This window comes from Nipponia nippon, unplaced genomic scaffold (genome assembly GCF_047370975.1).
Source record: "Nipponia nippon isolate SJK-2023a ecotype South Korea unplaced genomic scaffold, ASM4737097v1 scaffold_34, whole genome shotgun sequence".
NCBI lineage: Eukaryota > Metazoa > Chordata > Aves > Pelecaniformes > Threskiornithidae > Nipponia > Nipponia nippon.
The window spans coordinates 610622-630128 of NW_028262352.1; the positions used below are offsets into that span (position 1 = coordinate 610622).

The 19507-nt window shown below is 42.4% G+C and overlaps 1 protein-coding gene across 2 annotated transcripts in view; it reads right to left on the reverse strand.

Annotated features, from left to right (window-relative positions):
• The window catches only part of LOC104020924 (rapamycin-insensitive companion of mTOR), a 91488-nt gene extending 76941 nt beyond the window's left edge, over positions 1-14547 (reverse strand). The window contains exons 1-2 of one of the 2 annotated variants that reach the window (XR_015707670.1): positions 14236-14413; positions 14020-14067 (exon numbers count right to left, since the gene is read on the reverse strand). Coding sequence is in view for 1 of the 2 variants with exons in the window: in XM_087770899.1 (XP_087627025.1) it covers positions 14020-14067; positions 14236-14284 (97 nt within the window). In the remaining variant the exon portion in view is untranslated. Of the gene's footprint in view, positions 1-14019; positions 14068-14235 lie in introns of both variants that reach the window. The other variant, XM_087770899.1, reaches the window with a different exon arrangement.
• Between the last annotated feature and the right edge of the window lie 4960 nt (positions 14548-19507).

Here is a 19507-nt window from a genome sequence, read left to right on the forward strand (position 1 = left end):
CCCCATTACACCACAAGAAAGATCCCAGTTGAGCAGCCTTAGAGCTCTCCAGAATGTTCTACTTCAATTCCCTGAAGAACAAGCAGCAACAATAACTTTCCAAAATGACTGGAAATATGCTTATAAGTTTTAATTTTGAAAGTGCAGATGGTTACATACTCAAGGTAAACCTCTACCAAAACTAAGCTCACTATATGGACAGGAAAGACCACGAGACTAACCCAGGAAACCTCTTATATGTCATTGGCAATGAACGTTTCTATTCAGCTACCTGATACTGTGGGCAGTAACTCAGAAGTGAGCGAGGTGTGCTGTGCAGAAAGGCAGCCAATTTGGACATGAAGAAACCAGGACACGATGATGCTGTCACTTCCCACGTTAACAATTCTGTAGCAATAGCACACCTTTATAATGAGGCTGCATAATTAAAACGTGCACAAAACCCATTTTACTCTACACATGTATGAAAAACTGCAGTTATAACAACTTTTCTCACATCGTCCTCTTTCTGCTGAGAAAAGCTCTCATTTCTAGAGAGACAGAAAAGTCCGAGGAAAACCATCTTTGTAGTGCTTAGCAGAGCAGCCAGTTATTTCCCAGAAGCTTCACTAGCAGATAAGTAATTTGGAGCAAAGTAGGGACCCCAGCATAAGATCTACAACACTGTGAGAAAATTGAGGACATGACAGACATTTCCACTATCAAATGGATAATATGAATACAGCAAGTTATCTGGCTCACACTTTGATAATATCAGCAACACTAGTGCTGTAGAAAAAACAAGACAGTAAAAAAAAAAAAAACCTCTAATGGCATGCTACCTCAGAAAGAACTAAGATTGTTTAAGTCTTTTCCATCAAGCCTTGTTTTAAACTTCAGAAGAACCTTCTTGCAAAAAAACTCTTCAAAAAAGTTAACAAAAGAATTGTGACATATTAACTTCAAGGAAAGACAGGCTATCCTGCTTCTCCTCTTCTGGAAATGCATGATATATTAGAAAGAAGTAGAAAATTTACTCAGTTACTCTAGCATGACTCATTTTTAATAAAAATAAAGTCAATAGGGAAGGTAGGCAGGCCTAATGGAACGTCACACGTTGCAGATATAAAAATTTAAACAAAATAACGTGACTTCACAAATAGAGATATAGTTTCTTGCTATTCTGTCCCTTACATTAAAATAGACTTGAAAAGAGACTAAATACATTCTAGATTCTACCAACTAAGCCATGTGGCTTTCTCTTAAAGATCAGTTACAGCACTGCATATCTTCCTGTCATAAAATCTCATGCAACAGCATTGAGGAACATGGACTAACGCAGAAACAGAAAAAACATGGCACACAATCAGAAACTGATCTCCCAATAGTAGTAGTATCATGGCCTTAACATTTCATTGTCAAGCTTAACAGCTCATGTTGGTGTTGATAAGGACAAATTTATTTTTTTTTTTACAACCCCAGTTCAGACCATTGTTGCAGAGATTTCTTAGCTCTGATTAACCAGCCCTTACTCTTTACCCCTTCAGAAGTTCTTGCTTTTCTATCTGAAATAAAAAAGAGAAGCTACTCATTATAATTTTAAGACCCCTCAATAGTCTATTCTTTCCCGACTTCCTCATTTATCACTGAGATGCTGACTCAAGTTCGCCCATAATGATAACCAAATATCTTCCCATTCTTTCCCATGGTGCTTCTGAGGGCGGAACTGTGCAAAATGACTGAGCTGATCTTACAGCTTTCTTCTACCAAAAGATGCACAACCCCCTCCCTTACTTTCCTTCCCTCTACTCTGTCCCACTATACGATACACCCTATCCTTTAAACTACTCTGGCACCCATTGACTTCACATTAAAATGATTCTGTTAACTAATTCGGCAGGATACTTTTCATTCTTTTGGCTGGGTAAGTTTTATGCTGGGTTACTGAGTCAAACTGAATACTGAAGTCATACAAAAATCTACACACAGCAGAAGAGACTCATTAGACAAAAGTCAGACTATCTTTTTTTTTACCTGCATTTTTACACCCGGCAAGTTGTCTCGATTAATGTATACAAAGCCACTTTGTCTCAAATCTCATCTAAAAACTTGTTGATATATACAAAAGTTTCAAGCCAGCCCACTTGTGTTCTGCAACAGCAGCTTAACTTGCTGATCACTACCGTCTCATTTTCTGTATATCTGTCTTCCTTTTTTGGACAGCAAGCACTTTGCAGTAGCCAATATTTGTTCTGTGTATTCCTACTACACCAAACACAGTTCTTCACCCACACCTGTTTGCACTGAGTAACACCAGGTACACATAATGATAATCCTTAGCACACAGTGAAATGCGTTTTTAAAACCCTAGCCTCAAGAATTCCATGATTCTCTATGCCTGAAAGTAATTCATAGATGAATGTATATTAAAAATCTTCAAAGTTGTGCTGTTGTTTGTTTTTAAACTCTCATAACTGTTTAGGGCTTGACTAATTTTTTTCATCCCTTCAGGACTGTGACATTGTTTTTCCCCAATGAGAATCACGATGCATTCTGACAGATCCCATTCTCCAGAAAGAAATATCATCGCAGAGCTCAAGCTACACAAAACAGCTAGGCTCCATCTAATGCAGGGATGAAACAGGACCAGCAATAGCTATATTAGCACAAGTGAGGACTCCTTTCCCCTGATGGATTTAGCAGCATTGTTTGACCACATTCAGTAGGCTAGCAGCATGGCAGTTCACTATTGTTATGCGCATGTGAATAAAAAGCAAACAAAAAGAATGGTAGGCTTTAGTATGCAAATAATCCAGTAACTCTGAAGTCAGGCATAATGAGTTAAACTGAGGATTGTATATTTTATATGCATCACTTGGCAGATGCTAGGACAGTAGCTGTACACAGTAACCAATGTACGTACAGTAAGTAAACTCTCAAGTGAGAGAATGCACTAGCAGCTGTATCACACCTACTAGAATGATAGTGCCAAAAAGTGTAATTGATACCTGCAAATATAGATAGAAGCTCCTAAATACTCCCCTTTACCAAACAAAAAGCAAATCTTTGAGAATAGTTAAGACACTTGTAAGATAAGAAGCTCCTGAATACTCCCCTTTAGACAGCTAGGCCTTGGGAGAGCAGATATGCGGAGCCATGAGGATAAGAAAGTTGCAAGATGACCATTAGACCAGAACAAACCGACCTTGAAGGACATAGTATGCGTGATCCCAGAACTGAGTTTGTGCAGAAGTAAAGGTCAGTCAGCAAACACAGTGAAGAAGACTACGAGCCTTCATCTGAAGACCCCCAAAGACCACTTGAAGACCACCACGGAAGATGATTGTGCATGCGGATCGGACAGTTACATATGTTAATAAGCTCCAGGAAATCTCATGTTTATGTAGACGAATTCTCGGAAATCCTATGAATATGTAGTATATAATTACTGAAAGTCTATCAAGCCTTCGGAGCACTTATGGTAGAATTATCCCCAGTGCTGCCTGGCGCCGCAATAAAGAATGCCTGCTTTCTAAAACTCCAAAATTAAGTTTGAGAGAGTGAATTATTTTGCCGCTTTCCAGTGACATAATAAAAGACTAAATATGCCTAAAGACCTCTCTTAAAGACGGAAGTTGTATTCACTACAGTTAAGCATTTAATAATTGACTAAGAACACAAGAAATATTTTCCTCTTACTGAAGGAAAGAATCACAATAGATGATCCTGCTTAGCTTACTATACATCTTTACATTTAATAGAGATTTTTAAAGTCTAAGTGCTATGTGACTGTATATTGCAAAGATGCTCTTAGTGGCTTGCTAAACCACATGCTGCCAAAATGAAGGAAGACGACTGAAACACACAGCAACTAGGATCATTAATGCACTGTTCTCCATTTCCACTGAAATAGTAATGAGTTATCAGTTATTAAAAGCAATGAAACATTAGGAATCAGTTACTTAAAGGTGTCTATGCAAGTGTCATGGTTTAACCCCAGCTAGCAACTAAGCACCACACAGCCGCTCGTTCACTCCCCCCCACCAGTGGGATGGGGGAGAGAATCAAAGGGTAAAACTCAGAAAACTCGTGGGTTGAGGTAAAAACAGTTTAATAACTGAAGGAAAATAAAATAGAATAGTAGCAATAATAACAACAATAATAAAAAAACCAAATAATAATACAATAATAATATACAAAGCAAGTGATACACTATACAATTGCTCATCACCTGCAGACCAATGCCTAGCCCGTCCCCAAGCAGGGATCGCTCCCCCCTGGCCAACTCACCCCAGCTTATATACTGAGCATGATGTCATATGGTATGGAATAGCCCTTTGGCCAGTCTGGGTCAGCTGTCCTGGCTGTGCCCCCTCCCAGCTTCTTGTGCACCTGGCAGAGCACGAGAAGCTGAAAAGTCCTTGACCAGTGTAAGCACTACTTAGCAACAACTTAGCACTACTTATCACGAACCAAAACATCAGTGTGTTATCGACATTGTTCTCATCCTAAACCCAAAACGCAGCACTATACCAGCTACTAAAAAGAAAATTAACTCTATCCCAGCTGAAACCAGGACAGTAAGCCTAGAAGGCAGATAATCAGTCTGCTAAAACACTTTCTATCAACACCTTAAATAATGAAATGAAACACCAATGAGAAGGCATATCCTGCTATTATCAACTTGCTGGGGGGGGGGGGGGGGGGGATATCAGGACAATTATGTAATCTCTCATAACATGAATTCCTTGCTTTGCTTGCGCGCGCGGCTTTTTGTTTTACTACTATTTTATTTTACTTCCATTATTAAACTGTTATTATCTCAACCCATGAGTTTTCTCCCTTTTACCCTTCTGATTCTCTCCCTCATCCCACCAGTAGGGAGGAGTGAGCGAGCAGCTGCGTGGTGCTTAGTTGCCGGCTGGGGTTAAACCACAACAGTCCTTTTTGGCGCCCAATGTGGGGCTCGAAGGGTTTGAGATAATGACAGATTTGATTAGAATGTGCTAGATCGAATTTATAGCTGTTAGTGCTGTTTAGCTATTAATCGGCAGGCTTCTGTGCTTGCCACGGGGCTTGCTTGCCTTACTGTACATTAGAGTCTAGTGCTCGTTACTGGCTGCTTTTTGCTTTTGCTGCTTGCTGTACTGCTTATCATCTTACTCTGCTGTGCCTGGGAACATTTTGATAACAGCAATGGCCATGCGCCTGGGCTGGCAGATGGCCAGGGCATCACTGCTGTTTCTGCGCTGCTGTACTGGACAGGCTGGAACTCCAGTGTGAACTCGAGTCAAAGGGACCGTGACGTGTGGATGAGTCCACGCAGGAGCGGGACACCCCAAAGCATCTGTGGATGTGGATAATCCCATGCCAGAGCAGCCCATGGAAGTTAAGGGTGGAGCAGATATCCACCTGCAGCCTGTGGAGGACCCCATGCCGGAGCAGGTGGATGCACCCGAAGGAGGCTGTGACCCCATGGGAAGTCTGCACTGGAGCAGGCTCCTGGCAGGACCTGCAGACCCGTGGAGAGAGGAGCCCAGCCTGGAGCACGTTTGCTGGCAGGACTTGTGACCCCACGGGTGGACCCGCACTGGAGCAGTCTGTTCCTGAAGGACTGCACCCCATGGAAGGGACCCATGCTGGAGCAAATTCATGAAGAACTGCAGCCTGTGGGAAGGACCAACATTGGAGAAGTTCATGGAGGTCTGTCTGCCGTAGGAAGGACCCCAAGCCAGAGCAGGGGCAAGGGGAGGAGTCCATTGCAGTGTTAAACCCAATGGTCTGGTCCAAAGGGACCAGGGGTGGAGATTGTAATGGAAATACCTTTAAATTGTTGTAACCCATGATCCGAGTTGCACGTTATAGGAATTTCTATAGCAGGAACCACCTGAACCAATGGAGGACAAGCCTTACAAGAAGCAGTGCAAGTGCAGCAGTGACCCGACCTGAGCTGGCTTTGGTGCCCAATAACTCCACACAACACACCACCTCTCCTGTCCTGAGTGACCACCATCACACATGGAGCCTAAAGTCATGGAGTAAATGAACTCAATGAACATTTTGTGGACATTTGTGGATGTTTATGGACCTTTTACAGACACTTCACAGGGGTGGTCCATAGAATAAGTGGGGTGGTGGTTAATGAGGATGTATTGGATAATGTGGGACCTGAGCATGAAGTAAATGGTATGGAATAAGGGGTGGATACTGTCCTGGTTTCAGCTGGGATAGAGCGAGTTTTCTTCCTAGTAGCTGGCATAGTGCTGTGTTTTGGATTTATGATGAGAATAATGTTGATAACACAATGATGGTTTAGTTGTTGCTAAGCAGAGTTTACACTAATCAAGGACTTTTCAGCTTCCCATGCTCTGCCAGGTGCACAAGAAGCTGGGAGGGAGCACAGCCAGGACAGCTGACCCAGACTGCCCAAAGGGCTATTCCATACCATATGACATCATACTCAATATATAAGCTAGGGGAAGAAGAAGGAAGGGGGGGAACGACACATTTGGTGTGATGGCATTTGTCTTCCCAAGTAACCATTACGTGTGATGGAGCCCTGCTTTCCTGGAGGTGGCTGAACACCTGCCTGCCGATGGGAAGTAGTGAATGAATTCCTTGCTTTGCTTTGCTTGTGTGCTTGGCTTTTGCTTTACCTATTAAACTGTCTTTATCTCAACCCATGAGTTTTCTCACTTTTACCCTTCCGATTCTCTCCCCCATCCTACCAGGGCAGGGGGGAGTGAGCGAGTGGTTGTGTGGTGTTTAGTTGCTAGCTGGGGTTAAACCATGACAATTTTTTTTTTTTTTTTTTTTTTAAAGATTCCTAACTATGGATAAAGGTCACATGAAATATACATTCCGATGTTGCAGTCAGCTTGAAGTAGTGACAGCAGCTCAAAAATGGACCACTTTCCAAATTACTTTCTTATATTATTTCTAACCAAGATGCTGAGATTATGTGTGTAGAAAAGCCATCCTTACATTCTCACCCTTGGAATTATGTTAATTATTCCTAGTGAGTGAGACGGTATTGCTTTACTGCTAAAACTTCTAAAAAACAGGTTTTATAGTTGAAACACAGCACTAACTGCAACAGGAAACCTTTAAACTGTGGCGAATATATGATAACTACCCAGCCATCTCCCAAAAAAAAATGTTATAAACTGAAGAGTTAAAAATAGTGCACAGATTGATGATGCTTGGAAACTCCAGTCCCTTGCACTAGGGACAGGACAGGTCTCATCTGCCCACAGCTGTGACTGTTCAAGCCTTTTACTCCTATAAAAGAGATTAATGAAATTATTCTGTTATTCTTTTATATTAATTACATATTTTTCCATAAAGCAAGGCCATATTGTTTTGTTGTAAATACCATACATCTATGCACAAGTATCTCCTACTAATTATTCTGTATTCATAAATCAACAGCTGTAGTTCATTTCACAACAAATAAAATCTATATACATTGGGTATAGAGATGTACCTCTTTCATATTAACCAAACAAGTGCTAACTGTCAGTAGCCATTTCTAGTATGGGTGGGTAACTGTCCTATCGTCTTTACCATTTTGCCATCCTTTTGGTCTTAGACTCACAAGGTTACTCAAAGTATCACTCATAAACAGCATGAAATTTTGTTAACTACCCATTTCTCCAACTGAAAGGTAATTCAAAATCTTTGTGCTTTTCATTTTACACCTCAGACAATTAAGTGTCTTTAATTTCTACAAAATAAAAATAACTTTTAAAAAGTAGCTTCTTGAAATGTTCCAGGAGCAGCTACCTGAATAAATGGTTAGATGTGGCCAAAACAGTAACAATAAGTAGCACTCAGACAAAACCAAGGAGCTTAAAGAAGTCTAGATAGTGAAGAACAGTAAAATTCAGTCACATAACTAAGAAAATACAACTGTAAGTAGGGCTTTTTGTTCTTTGGGACTGGGTTTTTTTGGTTGGGTTTTGTGTTGGGTTTTTTACTCCATTTTCTCACTTATACATCTTTATCAGCATTCCTCCTCTTCACCAGCTGCAAGGATTTCGCGAATACACTCTTTACTAATCATGCTCTAAAGTTTTGCCAACTCCTACTTTTTTTCTGATCCATTCCACCCAAATTTTCCATCACCACAACAGATGGTTGGCAAATGAGGAAAAAAAAAAAAAATCATTTCTGCAGTATACATGAATATATTAATACTACAGATTTTTAAACTAGAATAAAGCAAAATACATTTTACTGTGAAAAAGTGCTCCAGTTAAAACAATTTGTCAAATATCAGCCAGCACTTGTGTACCAGTGTTATAGCACCTTCCCTTCTGTATCAGAAGTCATCACAGGAGCACTGCTCAGTATGCAAAGTAACCTGCACTATGGTATAAGCATCTGCCTACCTGCATGCTGTAAAACACACTTCTAATGAAAAGCAAACCTCTTTATGTAATCTATTGTGTAGTTATCAAAGCCTCAAGTCACATGCTTATGTCTTCGTTGTAAGAAGCTGGTTGATTTTAAGGTAGATGATTCATGTAATTTATTGTTATTTTAAAAAGTCTCAGGCAGGAGTCTCAATTAGTATGAAAGATAAAAAGCATATCTGATTTTTTAGCGCATTCCCCAAAACTAGTCAGCCATCATTTCAACACAAATTCTCAAGCCATCCTATAACCCTCTTGAACATCCTTCTTTCCTGCAGTGTTTGGGTTTGTATGGATATAACCAGTTTGTAAACAGCCATTTTTCCACTATAACTATTTCACTTCTTCCCACTTTTAAGAAAGGAAAAAAAAAAAACCAACCAAAAAACAAACACAAAACCTCTACCTGATATTGAGCATCTCTTCTATGTTATTAGGGAAAAAATTCCAAGATTGACAGGTAATTGGTAAAGTATGCATGAAGATCATGAGATTGGGCAAATATCTGATGTATTTCTTTCTGGGAAGGCTATCATTGACATAGCTTCCTTATTTACTGTAATTATGATGAGGGGTGTGTTTCTTTACACATCATCTACACCAGATAGGCTCTCACACACACACAAAAAAAATTCCTGAAACTAAGCACTGTATTAATCTCAAGGGGGGGGGGGGGGGGGGAAGTGGGTAGAGGGGAAGAAAAAAAAAAAACAAACCTGAAGAACATTTATGGCAAAGACTAAAACATTCATATCAAGAAGGCAACAGAAATTAGAGATTGACCAATCTGAACCACAGCAGGAAAAACAAAGAATCCACCTACAATAACTTCAAAAAGACAGACATGAATGCAGATCTTGAAAGACATGGTAGTGCCCAGCTCCTACAGATACCTTAACACTAGGTAAGCAAATGATAATGTTTTAAAGTTGCCTTTTGTTAAGATCTTTCCTTCATTAAAGATGTTGTTCCTGTTTTCAAGAAATGAAAGTGAAAATATTTTAAGCACGCACCATTTTAGTAGTTCCGAAAAGTCTTAAGACTGTAAAAGCAGTAATACCTTAGGAAGCAAAGCCAAAGGTATGCAAGTGTTATTAATCTAAACAGGCCAGAGTGCTATACAATTCCAAAACAAGGGTCAACTGAAGCACAAGTGCAGACAGGAAAGCTAAGCATATGCCTTAATTTTTTTTGGAGTGCATATACTGAGTGTCTCTAACTCCCTTACTTTCAAAATCTACCAAAAGGTTACATGTTGCCAAAAAAGTTAGCAAGCTGCCACCATCAATCACTTCCCCTTTAGTCTCCAACTATATAAAAAAACAAAACCAAAAACAATATTCAAGAATAATGCAGTAGAGAATTTCTCAGACAGCAAGGCAAGTAAGATCTCCCTCCAGCTGTTTTTCAAGTTGCCCCTCTATATCTCAGAAGAACCAAGAAAAACGCTGCTAAATATTGCCTTGCTCCTATTACAGCTTCTGTTACAGATTCACAAACAAAGAAGCAAAAAAAGAGCTATTGCTCTGTGTGATTTGCTCCAACGCAAGCATCCTGCTATAGTTACCCATCACAATGGCATACCGCAAAGCGAGGGTTAAAGGTGCCCACACATTTTGTTTATTTGGGTATTATTAAAATAGTGTTTCTAAGGTGCAGCGGAGCCCCACTTCTCCATATTTTCAAGCCGGACCATGTATTGCAAGAGTATGCAAAGAAGAACTTAAAGGCTTTCCGTAACAGTCTTGCTGTTAGTGTGGAAGAATTGCCTTTGAGCCACCAAGAAAGTATACACCAGCTACCATCTCTGCACTGGTTCCCTACTACCTTGCTGCAAGCACTCCAAAAGGGTTTTTTCCTCCACCACTACCTGAACTCTCAGTATCAGACAGGTGTGCAGCATCCCTCCCTGCTTCTTCCATACTGATGAAGGAAGCTGGAAACAGCACGGTCACCAAATCTCAAGCTGAATTTGGAAACAAAATTCATCCAGCCTTCTTTAACTATCCCACAAATAACCCTTAAAAACACCCAACATTTTTGTGGGCTGTAAACTGCAAATAACATCCCAAGACATTTGCCCTGCATGCAATGCATTACGATTTGCCATGTCGGCACATGAAATCAAATACAACATGGTTTAAAATGATGTAAGCACAGTAAGAAAAGCAATATAGTTCAGATCTTGCGAAGTTAAATTGAACTTTTGTATTTATTTTTACCTACATGATAGAAGGAAATGATGGAGAAGGGAAGAAAAAAAGGAAAAGGGTATTTTTTCAGATAACACTAAGCCAATTTTGTGAAACTCACTCTTGGGGAGGAAAAAAAAGCCAGTTTTCTCAGCTACTTTATTCATATTTGTCTCGTGTTATAGCTAGAAGACTCAACATTTACAAAACAGGAATCAGCCATACAAGAAAAGTTGCTAAATCAAAGTAGTATCTCATAATGCACATTTATTAATAATAAATGAAAGTATCAATGTTGGAGATAATTAAAAGTGAAGACTAACTGAAATGTACCTGTTACCCTCAAAAAGGAGGAAATGAAAACATACAGACATGAACAGCACTCGACCATCAGCAGTTGGCACCCTTGTATCTCTCCAAAGCTTCAGTAAATGAACAAGCTCTGAAAAGTTCCTAATAGCCATTTCAGGCTCAGAGCTACAGGAATCCAAGAAAACGGGGATCCCTTGAAAGAAGGGCATTTAAAAGGAGCCTGACTACAGATAAGGCACCGTAAGACACTGCTCTCAACTAGGCAAGTTCCAAACTATTTAGGCCTTCGCAGCCCAAAGGCAACAGCTGAAACTCCAACAAAGGAAGGGGTGTTGGTCACCGAACAGGATAAGGCGATACTGAAACAGTAACAAATTTTCAAAAATCAGTTTGTACGTAGATTCAGTTACAGAGATGAGCAAAGAATTTAGCAACGAAGTGTAGATTACATAAGCCTTTTACAGTGCCCAGAGCTTTGGGAGGTATATAAGCTTCCGTAATTCAGCTTGGAATCCCTGTAAAACAATTAGAGATGAAGATGAGTTATGCTAAAAGCATATATTACTTGTAGCATGGTTACATACACAACCATGACTGGACTCAATGCAAGAATTCCTACCAAATGCAATAACGCTAATTGTCCTTTCTGGCCTTAAGAAGTTACGAGCTTGATTTCAGTAGTCAGGTGACTGCAATAGGAGTTGCACTGGTGGCAAGTCTGTCCTCCTTTCCCTTTTCTGTTCTATTCTGAGCAGGTAATATAACGCAAGGCCAAAACCTGACTATTCTGAATCCCAATTATTAATTGCAATTTTGTAATCAACAGAAGACATGATATATGACCTCAAGTAGACAAAAGCAACCAGTTTAACCTGTATCAGCACAGGTTTTTTTTCTTGCTATACCAAAACTACGCCCAAACACGTTTGTGCTGGGGACAATTTTTCCAGAGTTGATCATCCTTTCAGCAAACTGATTTTCTAGGAAAAAGTTAAGAAAATCATTGTCCCAAAAGAAGATTTATCAGAATAAAAGATTTTACATTATGATCTATTTATCAGAATAAGAGAATTTACATTATGATCTTTTACCAGGCTAATCTTGTACATAGAGTGATCACACACAATGCACCATCATATAAAAATGCCTTTCATAAACATTATATATATTTTTAAAAATGCAGAACACCAAAAAGCTCCAAAGAGTAAAACCTACTATACCAGCCATGGTAAAAATACGTTAAGAGAACAACATGGTGTGTTCTGGGAAAATGTGGGCACCCCTCAAACTACAGCAGCAGAGAAAAGAGCAAACAAAAAGCATACAGAGAAAGTTAGATCAGCTCTACATGCAGCAAAGCATTCTCTGAGTCTTACTGCACAAAAAGCCAGGAAGAAGTAGGACCCAAAGCAGCACAAATAAGGCTAGCACCCTCCCCGCATCTATTATTAGTTCTGAAATACTTAACAGCACTGGCTTCTTGCATGAAAAGAATTGAGTTAATATATAGTCCACAACTATGGACTAGCAAAGGTCTGACTTGTATGCTAACTCATTGTTCAGCAAGCCATCACTAAATAGAAACTGCTCCAGCATTTAAATTTTGTGTATTGTTCTTTCACATCAAAACGATTCAGTATGCTACACAGCATAAAAAAGTTACTAAACCCATTCAATAAAATCCTGATTCTGTCAAGTTCATAAACAGATAACACTGCTTACAGTAATAATTGTGTCATGTGTTTGAACTGTTGAGGCCTTTGTCCCGCATTCTGTTGACAAAAGTTCCACTTGTTTTAATTCTAAAGACAATGTCTCACTAAAGCAATCATGTCCATTTGGATATAGGATGGAAGGAGACATAAGAGCCTGTTGCTTTAAACTGAAAAAACCTCACAGCTTTTCCCAGGAACTAAAATACATTTGTAAATATGATATGTATATGCAGAGATAACTTTCAGCCCATGGTTATCCAGAGATAACTTTCAGCTGCTTAATAAGAAAATTCTAAAACCAGATTATACTGGGAAAAAAAGAATTAGAGGTGGAATTGTTGATACAGCTTTATACTAATCTGAAAACTTTATTGATGCTGCTAATATTTGTACTTCCTTTACATTTCACAGTCCACTTTTCTCTCATTGATTCTGTCATTTCCCTGCCTATTTCCTCATAAAATGGATCTATTCAGGATAGCAGCAGTCCTGGATCTCCTGAAGCAGAACAGTTATTCCCTCCCCCAGATCAAGATCTTCTGCCCCAGGGAAGATCATTGCTGCTAGTGGGCCACTTTGTTTTCTGCATTTTATCCAGCTCTTGGGGAGAGTCGAACCCTTACCTTAGCCCTCAGCAAGACAAGACAAACTACAGATTTGGGTAGGGAACGAGTTGCCATTTGTCTGAGAGACAACTAGTTAGTGTGCAGCAAATGTTATCGTTGTTTCTTTCCTCTTATCCCCCCCAAACATCTGAGAGCAGTGGAGGGCATTCTGGAGCAACTTAACAAGTAAATGGGAGATGAGTGTCTTCTGGTCTCACGGCAAGCACCGCGGCCAGCCTGCCTAGGACAGATACGGATATACAAGGGACTGAGGCAGGACTAGCCGGCACTGCCGAGGTGCTCCCCAGAGGCGCACGGTCCCGACCCGCCGAGCGGAACCACGGCCAGAGGGAGCCCCGGTGGCGAAGCCAACAGGCACGGCGCGGGCAGCCCCACCGTGGGCCGGACACTATAAACAGCCCCGTCTACAAACAGCCCCCTTCAAAAACAATCCCAGAAGCGGCCGAAGAGCCTCTGCCCACACGCAGGGGCTCTCCTGGCCCGCGGCTGGGGAAGGCCAGCCCTGTATCCCCGGCACGGCCCCGCGGTGCCCGAGGGGCGCCCGTACTGCCCCGCAGGCGGCGGGGGCTGGGGAGAGACTTCCACCTACGGGAAGGTCCGCTCGCTACAGGACGCCGGGCACCAGCACTCGGCGACCCCTACTCTGTCTTCCCACCCCACCCCCCCCCACGCGCCACCACGCCGGCCCGGGGCACCAGGCCGCTCGCCACCGGCGGCCCCCCTCTCGGCGGGCGCGCAGCAAGGGGCAGGCGGCAACCCCCGCCCCACCGGCCCATACCTCGGCTGAGATCGAGGGGGACGTTCTCCTCACCGCTATCGTTTCGACCTGCGGGGATAGGTGAGAGAAGCGCGTTAGGCTAGCGGGGAGGAAGGAACCGAAGAAAGAGGAGGAAGAGAAAGAGGAGGGAGCAGAGGGGATGGCTAGATACCGGCGTAGGGCAAGAGTCGCCGGGGGAAGGTAGAGGAACGGCAACGACCTGCCCGAGCCCCTTACCTCGAATGCGGAGGTGCCTCAACGAGCGGGCGCGGAGACTCACCGCCATGTTCAAGGCCCCACAGTCACAACACCGGAAACCTCGCCCACTCTCGCGAGGAGAAACCCGCGGAGCTGCCGCCACGGCTAGCACCCCCTCCCCTGTAGTCGCGCCACCGGCGGGAGGAGCGTGGGGGCGGCTGAGGCGAGGCGAGGCTGAGCGGCCGTTGTCGTCCCCGTCCCCGTGAGGCCCTGCTTGGCCGCGGCCCCTCTTCCTTGTCGAAGCGGTGCCCTGTGACCCTAGGGCCACTCGGCGCGGGGGGGGGACGGGCGGCGGCGGCCTCAAGTACTAGAGGGCGGGTGAGGGCTGCTGCTTTTCGGGCTCCCTGGAGCGGCGGTGTAGGGCTCTGCCTGCCAAGCGCAACATCTGGGTCACGCCTGGGTGGCGCCCACCCCGCCGCACAGAGGCGCTGGAAGCGTGACCTAGGGAGAAGCAGCGGTGTCCTCAGAGCCGTGCGATCCCAAGGGCCGCGTCCGCCGCCGGGGTTCGCTGCGGGGCTTCGGCGCGGTAATAACTTCTCCGCAGGCGCCTCCGGTAGCTCTGCCCCAAGAGGCCAAAGTCGAGGGGAGAGGAGGGTGGCGAGGCGAAAGGGCATCCGAGGGGCTTCCCCTCCGCCCCCGCTCCGTGTCGGTGCGCCGGCTTCGGTCGCAGGCGTACGCTCCGCCAGAAAACGTGGCAAAATGTCGTCTTTTCCTGAAGAGCTTGTGCTGCTGGGAACTGACTTCCTACATAACTGCTCTATCACCACATCTAAAGATTTTGGTCTGTCAAGTGAAGTTACTTTTTGTTTTGTTTTTATGACGTTTTCCCGCTTACTTTTCCTTTTTTAAGCTGCACTTGCCTTGTGATGAGATGGTAATTCAAGTGGATACAGCATGACCATTGGCATTATACAACGGATGTTTTCAGCGCTCCACTTTTTAATATGTGAAGTAATTAAAGAAAAAAATATATTTTAATTGCTTTCTTGATTTAGTCAGTGGGTCTCTCTGCAGGCTCATGTGTTGATCTATTTTTTACATTGATGTTTGTTAAAATTACCTAATAAAATCAGTGTATGTATAAAAAAATTAACTCATAAAGGAAAAGAAGTTCCACTACAAGAAACAGTATACTTGCATATACTTGCTCTTGTCCTTTTTAGGCAAAAGTTTAAATAAGCAGATATACTTTGCATCTTGTCCTGAAGCTTCCAACAGCTGTAGCCAAGACAAGTTCTGTCACCCAGACTTCCCAAATTCTCAGGAACAAAACCTTCAAAAAACAGCAAATAATAATCAAATTGATGTGTAGAAGTAGCCAGGCATATAAAAATAGCTTTGCAAGGTCAGGTAATTGTTTTCCTGTTTTGCAGTCCATCATTTTCCACTTAGCTTTCCCTCCTCTCTAAGGGTAGTCTTTCAATTCAGATCCTGCATTACTCATAAAAATCTGATTTTATTAAGTATTCATGAATATTAAGTTTCATCTGAAAAACTGTAAATTAGTTTTTACACTGATTGGTTGCACTTCTAAAATGTTAATACTAATTTAGGAGATTAAAAATAATTATTTATAAAGCCAGAGTAGAAAAACAGTGGTAGTATCACTTTTAACTTTCTGGCATATCAGTTCATGACACACATAAACTAATGTTCCTGAAGAACCTCATGTTCTCAAAATGAGAAGGTCTAAATAATAATATCCCATCCATCCATAACACAGGACCAAAGCAAATCAAACTTCCTTAAATTATTTCATCAATATGCCTCAGAGCTGCCCTTTAAAATTTTATGTCCAGGGAACCCTTGACTTCCTGAATATGCCAAATTAAGCGCTGCTTCTGGTAGTAATGTTGTATCCTGTTTACTACAAATTCTACTGGGACTAATTAATTTCACATAAGCTTTGAAGCACCACTAAGAGTTGGCCTGCTATTAAACTTCTGGATTGGATTTGAACCTGTAATCTGTATGTAAAATGCTTTGGACCTCATACTAAATGTGTCCTGGTTTTGGCTGGGATAGAGTTAATTTTCTTCTTAGTAGCTGGTATAGTGCTGTGTTTTGGGATTAGGATGAGAATAATGTTGATAACAGGCTGATGTTTTGGTTCTTGCTGAGCAGAGTTTACACTAGTCAAGGACTTTTCAGCTTCCCATGCTCTGCCAGGTGCACAAGAAGCTGGGAGGGGACACAGCCAGGACAGCTGACCCAGACTGGCCAAAGGGCTATTCCATACCATATGACGTCATGCTCAGTATATAAGCTGGGAGAAGAAGAAGGAAGGGTGGGACATTGGGCATGATGGCGTTTGTCTTCCCAAGTAACCGTTACGCGTGATGGAGCCCTGCTTTCCTGGGGATGGCTGAACACCTGCCTGGTGCTAAAACCACAATGCAGAGCGACAGTCGCTAGGACCCAGGACCGGACAGTACCCTGGAGTGGGGGTGAGGGAGGGAGTCCTGTGGAGACAGGGCGGCCTTGCCTCGGCCCCATTCCCCGTGGTCTGTGAAGCGTCTTATTCCCCCCACACACACCTACTGCCTGGGGGACAGTCCTGGTATCACTCCTCTTAGTTTTGACTGGTCGCTGATGTAATTTTCCAATTAGCAAAACTACTAACCACTTGTGCCTTGGGAAAGGAATTTGGGAGGGAGCTAAAAGATAACAAACTGTGGAAAACTAACGGCTCTGACCTTGAAGAAGAGCTACCAAGCCGACAAAAGTGACCATCTTGGCACCAAAGACTGGACGGTGGCCAGAGAAGATAAAACTGCAGAAAGTAGGTGAAAGGTAAATGTGGCGAGGGGAGATCACGACCACCGACTCAATTCAGGACCGAAAAGACTTGCCCCCCCCACCTGAAAGGAGCATGCGTGCTAATTTACATAGCAAGCAAGGCTAATTTAAATACAGTAAACCAATAGTGTACGAAATGTTAATCACTAACCAATAAGTGTAAATTTAGGCGGGTTTATACTAATCATGTAGCCTGATAAATGTGCTGTAGTTTGTGTGTGGTGTGTTCTCGTGTGTGTACCGGTACTCGTGTTTACGTTCGTGCTCATGCTCGTGCGTGCGTGGTTTGTGGAATTATTCTCACCGAGCACCCTGCGCAGAATTAACATCTCTATAAGAATCTTCTTCTTTCCTCACCGAATACCCTTGTTGGCAGGACCAACGCTGGATCCAGGACTGGTGATTCTCTCTCTCTCTCTCTTTCTTTCTCTCTCTCTCTCTCTCTCTCTCTTTTTGTTTCACTTTTCCTAAGGTGATTAAGTTGTTAAAGTTGTTAAATTGAAGTCAAGTACTGCATGGCCTACCTTGATTTTCTGTAAAACTGCATAGCTGGGCTGAATATAACTGTGAGAGGGTTGGCGGGTATCGAATATTTGTACTCAATATTTGTCTCTATAGAAGCTTTCTATTAAAGCTGCTGTTTGTGTACGGACCTTGAGTGTTGGCCCACCTTAATCCACACCGAGAGGATTTGCGAATCTTTGTCACTCCTCTCCCCTCCTCCCCAGGTGGGACGTGACGCTACTACATGAATTATAAATCTTCAAGATTTAAAATCTAATATGAAGATCAAGGAGAAGAGCTTTCTATTTGTTTGGGGTCAAATGAAGAAATATGGGTATGAGGCACAAGCTAGGGGCAGAGCTTTAACTGGCTTAAATTGTTAAAACTCCATGGAAATGAATATGGATGTGCAATTTACACCAGCTGCAGCTTGCCCTTTATAGACACGTAGAAGGAGAAAAGACGTAAACTTGAATCAAGCTATGCAAATAAGAAGTTAGCCTACTAAATTCAACTGAGCTACAGTGGTTTGTACTTGAGCATTTTATCTTACCCAATTGTATTTGTAACAGTCATCTTCCTTAATTTGCAATATCATAAAATTGGCTTTAAATAGACATTAAATCCTGAATGACAGTGGGACAAACAGGAAGAGGAAAAAATCTAGTTAATGAGATTAAAAGGTTTAAAAAACATCATTGCTTCTTTTGCTACTCAGTATTGTTAGCAAGAATTTTGTAATCATTCTATTTCTTTAATCTTTTTCTTCACATGAAGCCCATCAAACTACTTAGGAAAGGATAAGACATGAGCTCTATTTTCTGCAGTCAAGAAATATTGGCAATGGAGTTATAAAAAAAGGAAGGTATAACGAAACCATCACTGATTGAATGAAGCATCTTGGAAGTTGATCAGTGGCCAAATACGATAGATGAACCGGTCTGCACCAAAAATGACTAGATATTGGTTTGTCTATTTGATATTGCAAGAATCACTTGACCTGGTTTTTCTTATGTAAAAAAATCTTAGACTGTAAAAATGTCTGGCTCAGCAGCAGCTCAGAGTCAGGTCAAGAACAGATGCTGGTGGGCGTTTGGTTTAGAAGTTCTACAGTTTGAGACAATCAAATCCAGCTCATAAGCACTTTTTTAGCAGCTGGACAAACACATAAAATCAAATTAAGTTATTGGCAGCTCTGTACTACCAGCGGTCACTGAAGTAACACACAGGTACTAGAGCAGATCTGTACAATGTGTGGCCCATGGGCAGCCACACACCGATATTCTCAGACCTCCAAGTGCTACACAGTGGGTGCAAAGTGGCAAGAGCCTACACACCTCATCTCCATCCAGTGATGCAGAGCAATTTGTGGGAGGATGCAGCTGCAGCTCAGGGCTTGTGTGCCTGTTTTTCAATGGAAGGCACTAGGATCTGCTAGGGAGAGGGTTGTGCTGCAAGATTAAAAAGGCTGAATCTTCAGAGGATGCAGGAAAGGAAATGAGGGGAAAAAGGTGACCCTACTAGCTGCAGCTTAATCTACATAAATCAAAGTCCTTTAATGAGCCGTTCTTGAGATTTGTGTTCTGTGTCTCTATAATACAGCAATGAGCAGAAATAGGAAAAGTCCTTCCTCCTGTGTATAAAACTAGTTGCCTCCTGGGAATCGTCTCTCTTTGCCCTGGACCCTGCCAGAGGGTCTGAGAAAACGTGAATGTGGCCAGAGCTCTGTTGAAAACCTAGCAGAATTTGGGCTATCAGGAAGGATGGAGGACTTGAAACACAAGTGCAATGTGAAAGCATGGATATTGCATTTTACACACATCTGTCCCCTTGGGAATCCAGCTGGCTCATGGGGTCGCTTGGGGAGGGCACTGGTGACATGGAGATCCTGTAAGTACATGCTGGGCCATCTTGGACAGCCTTACAGTGGTCCTGAGCCAAAACTGTC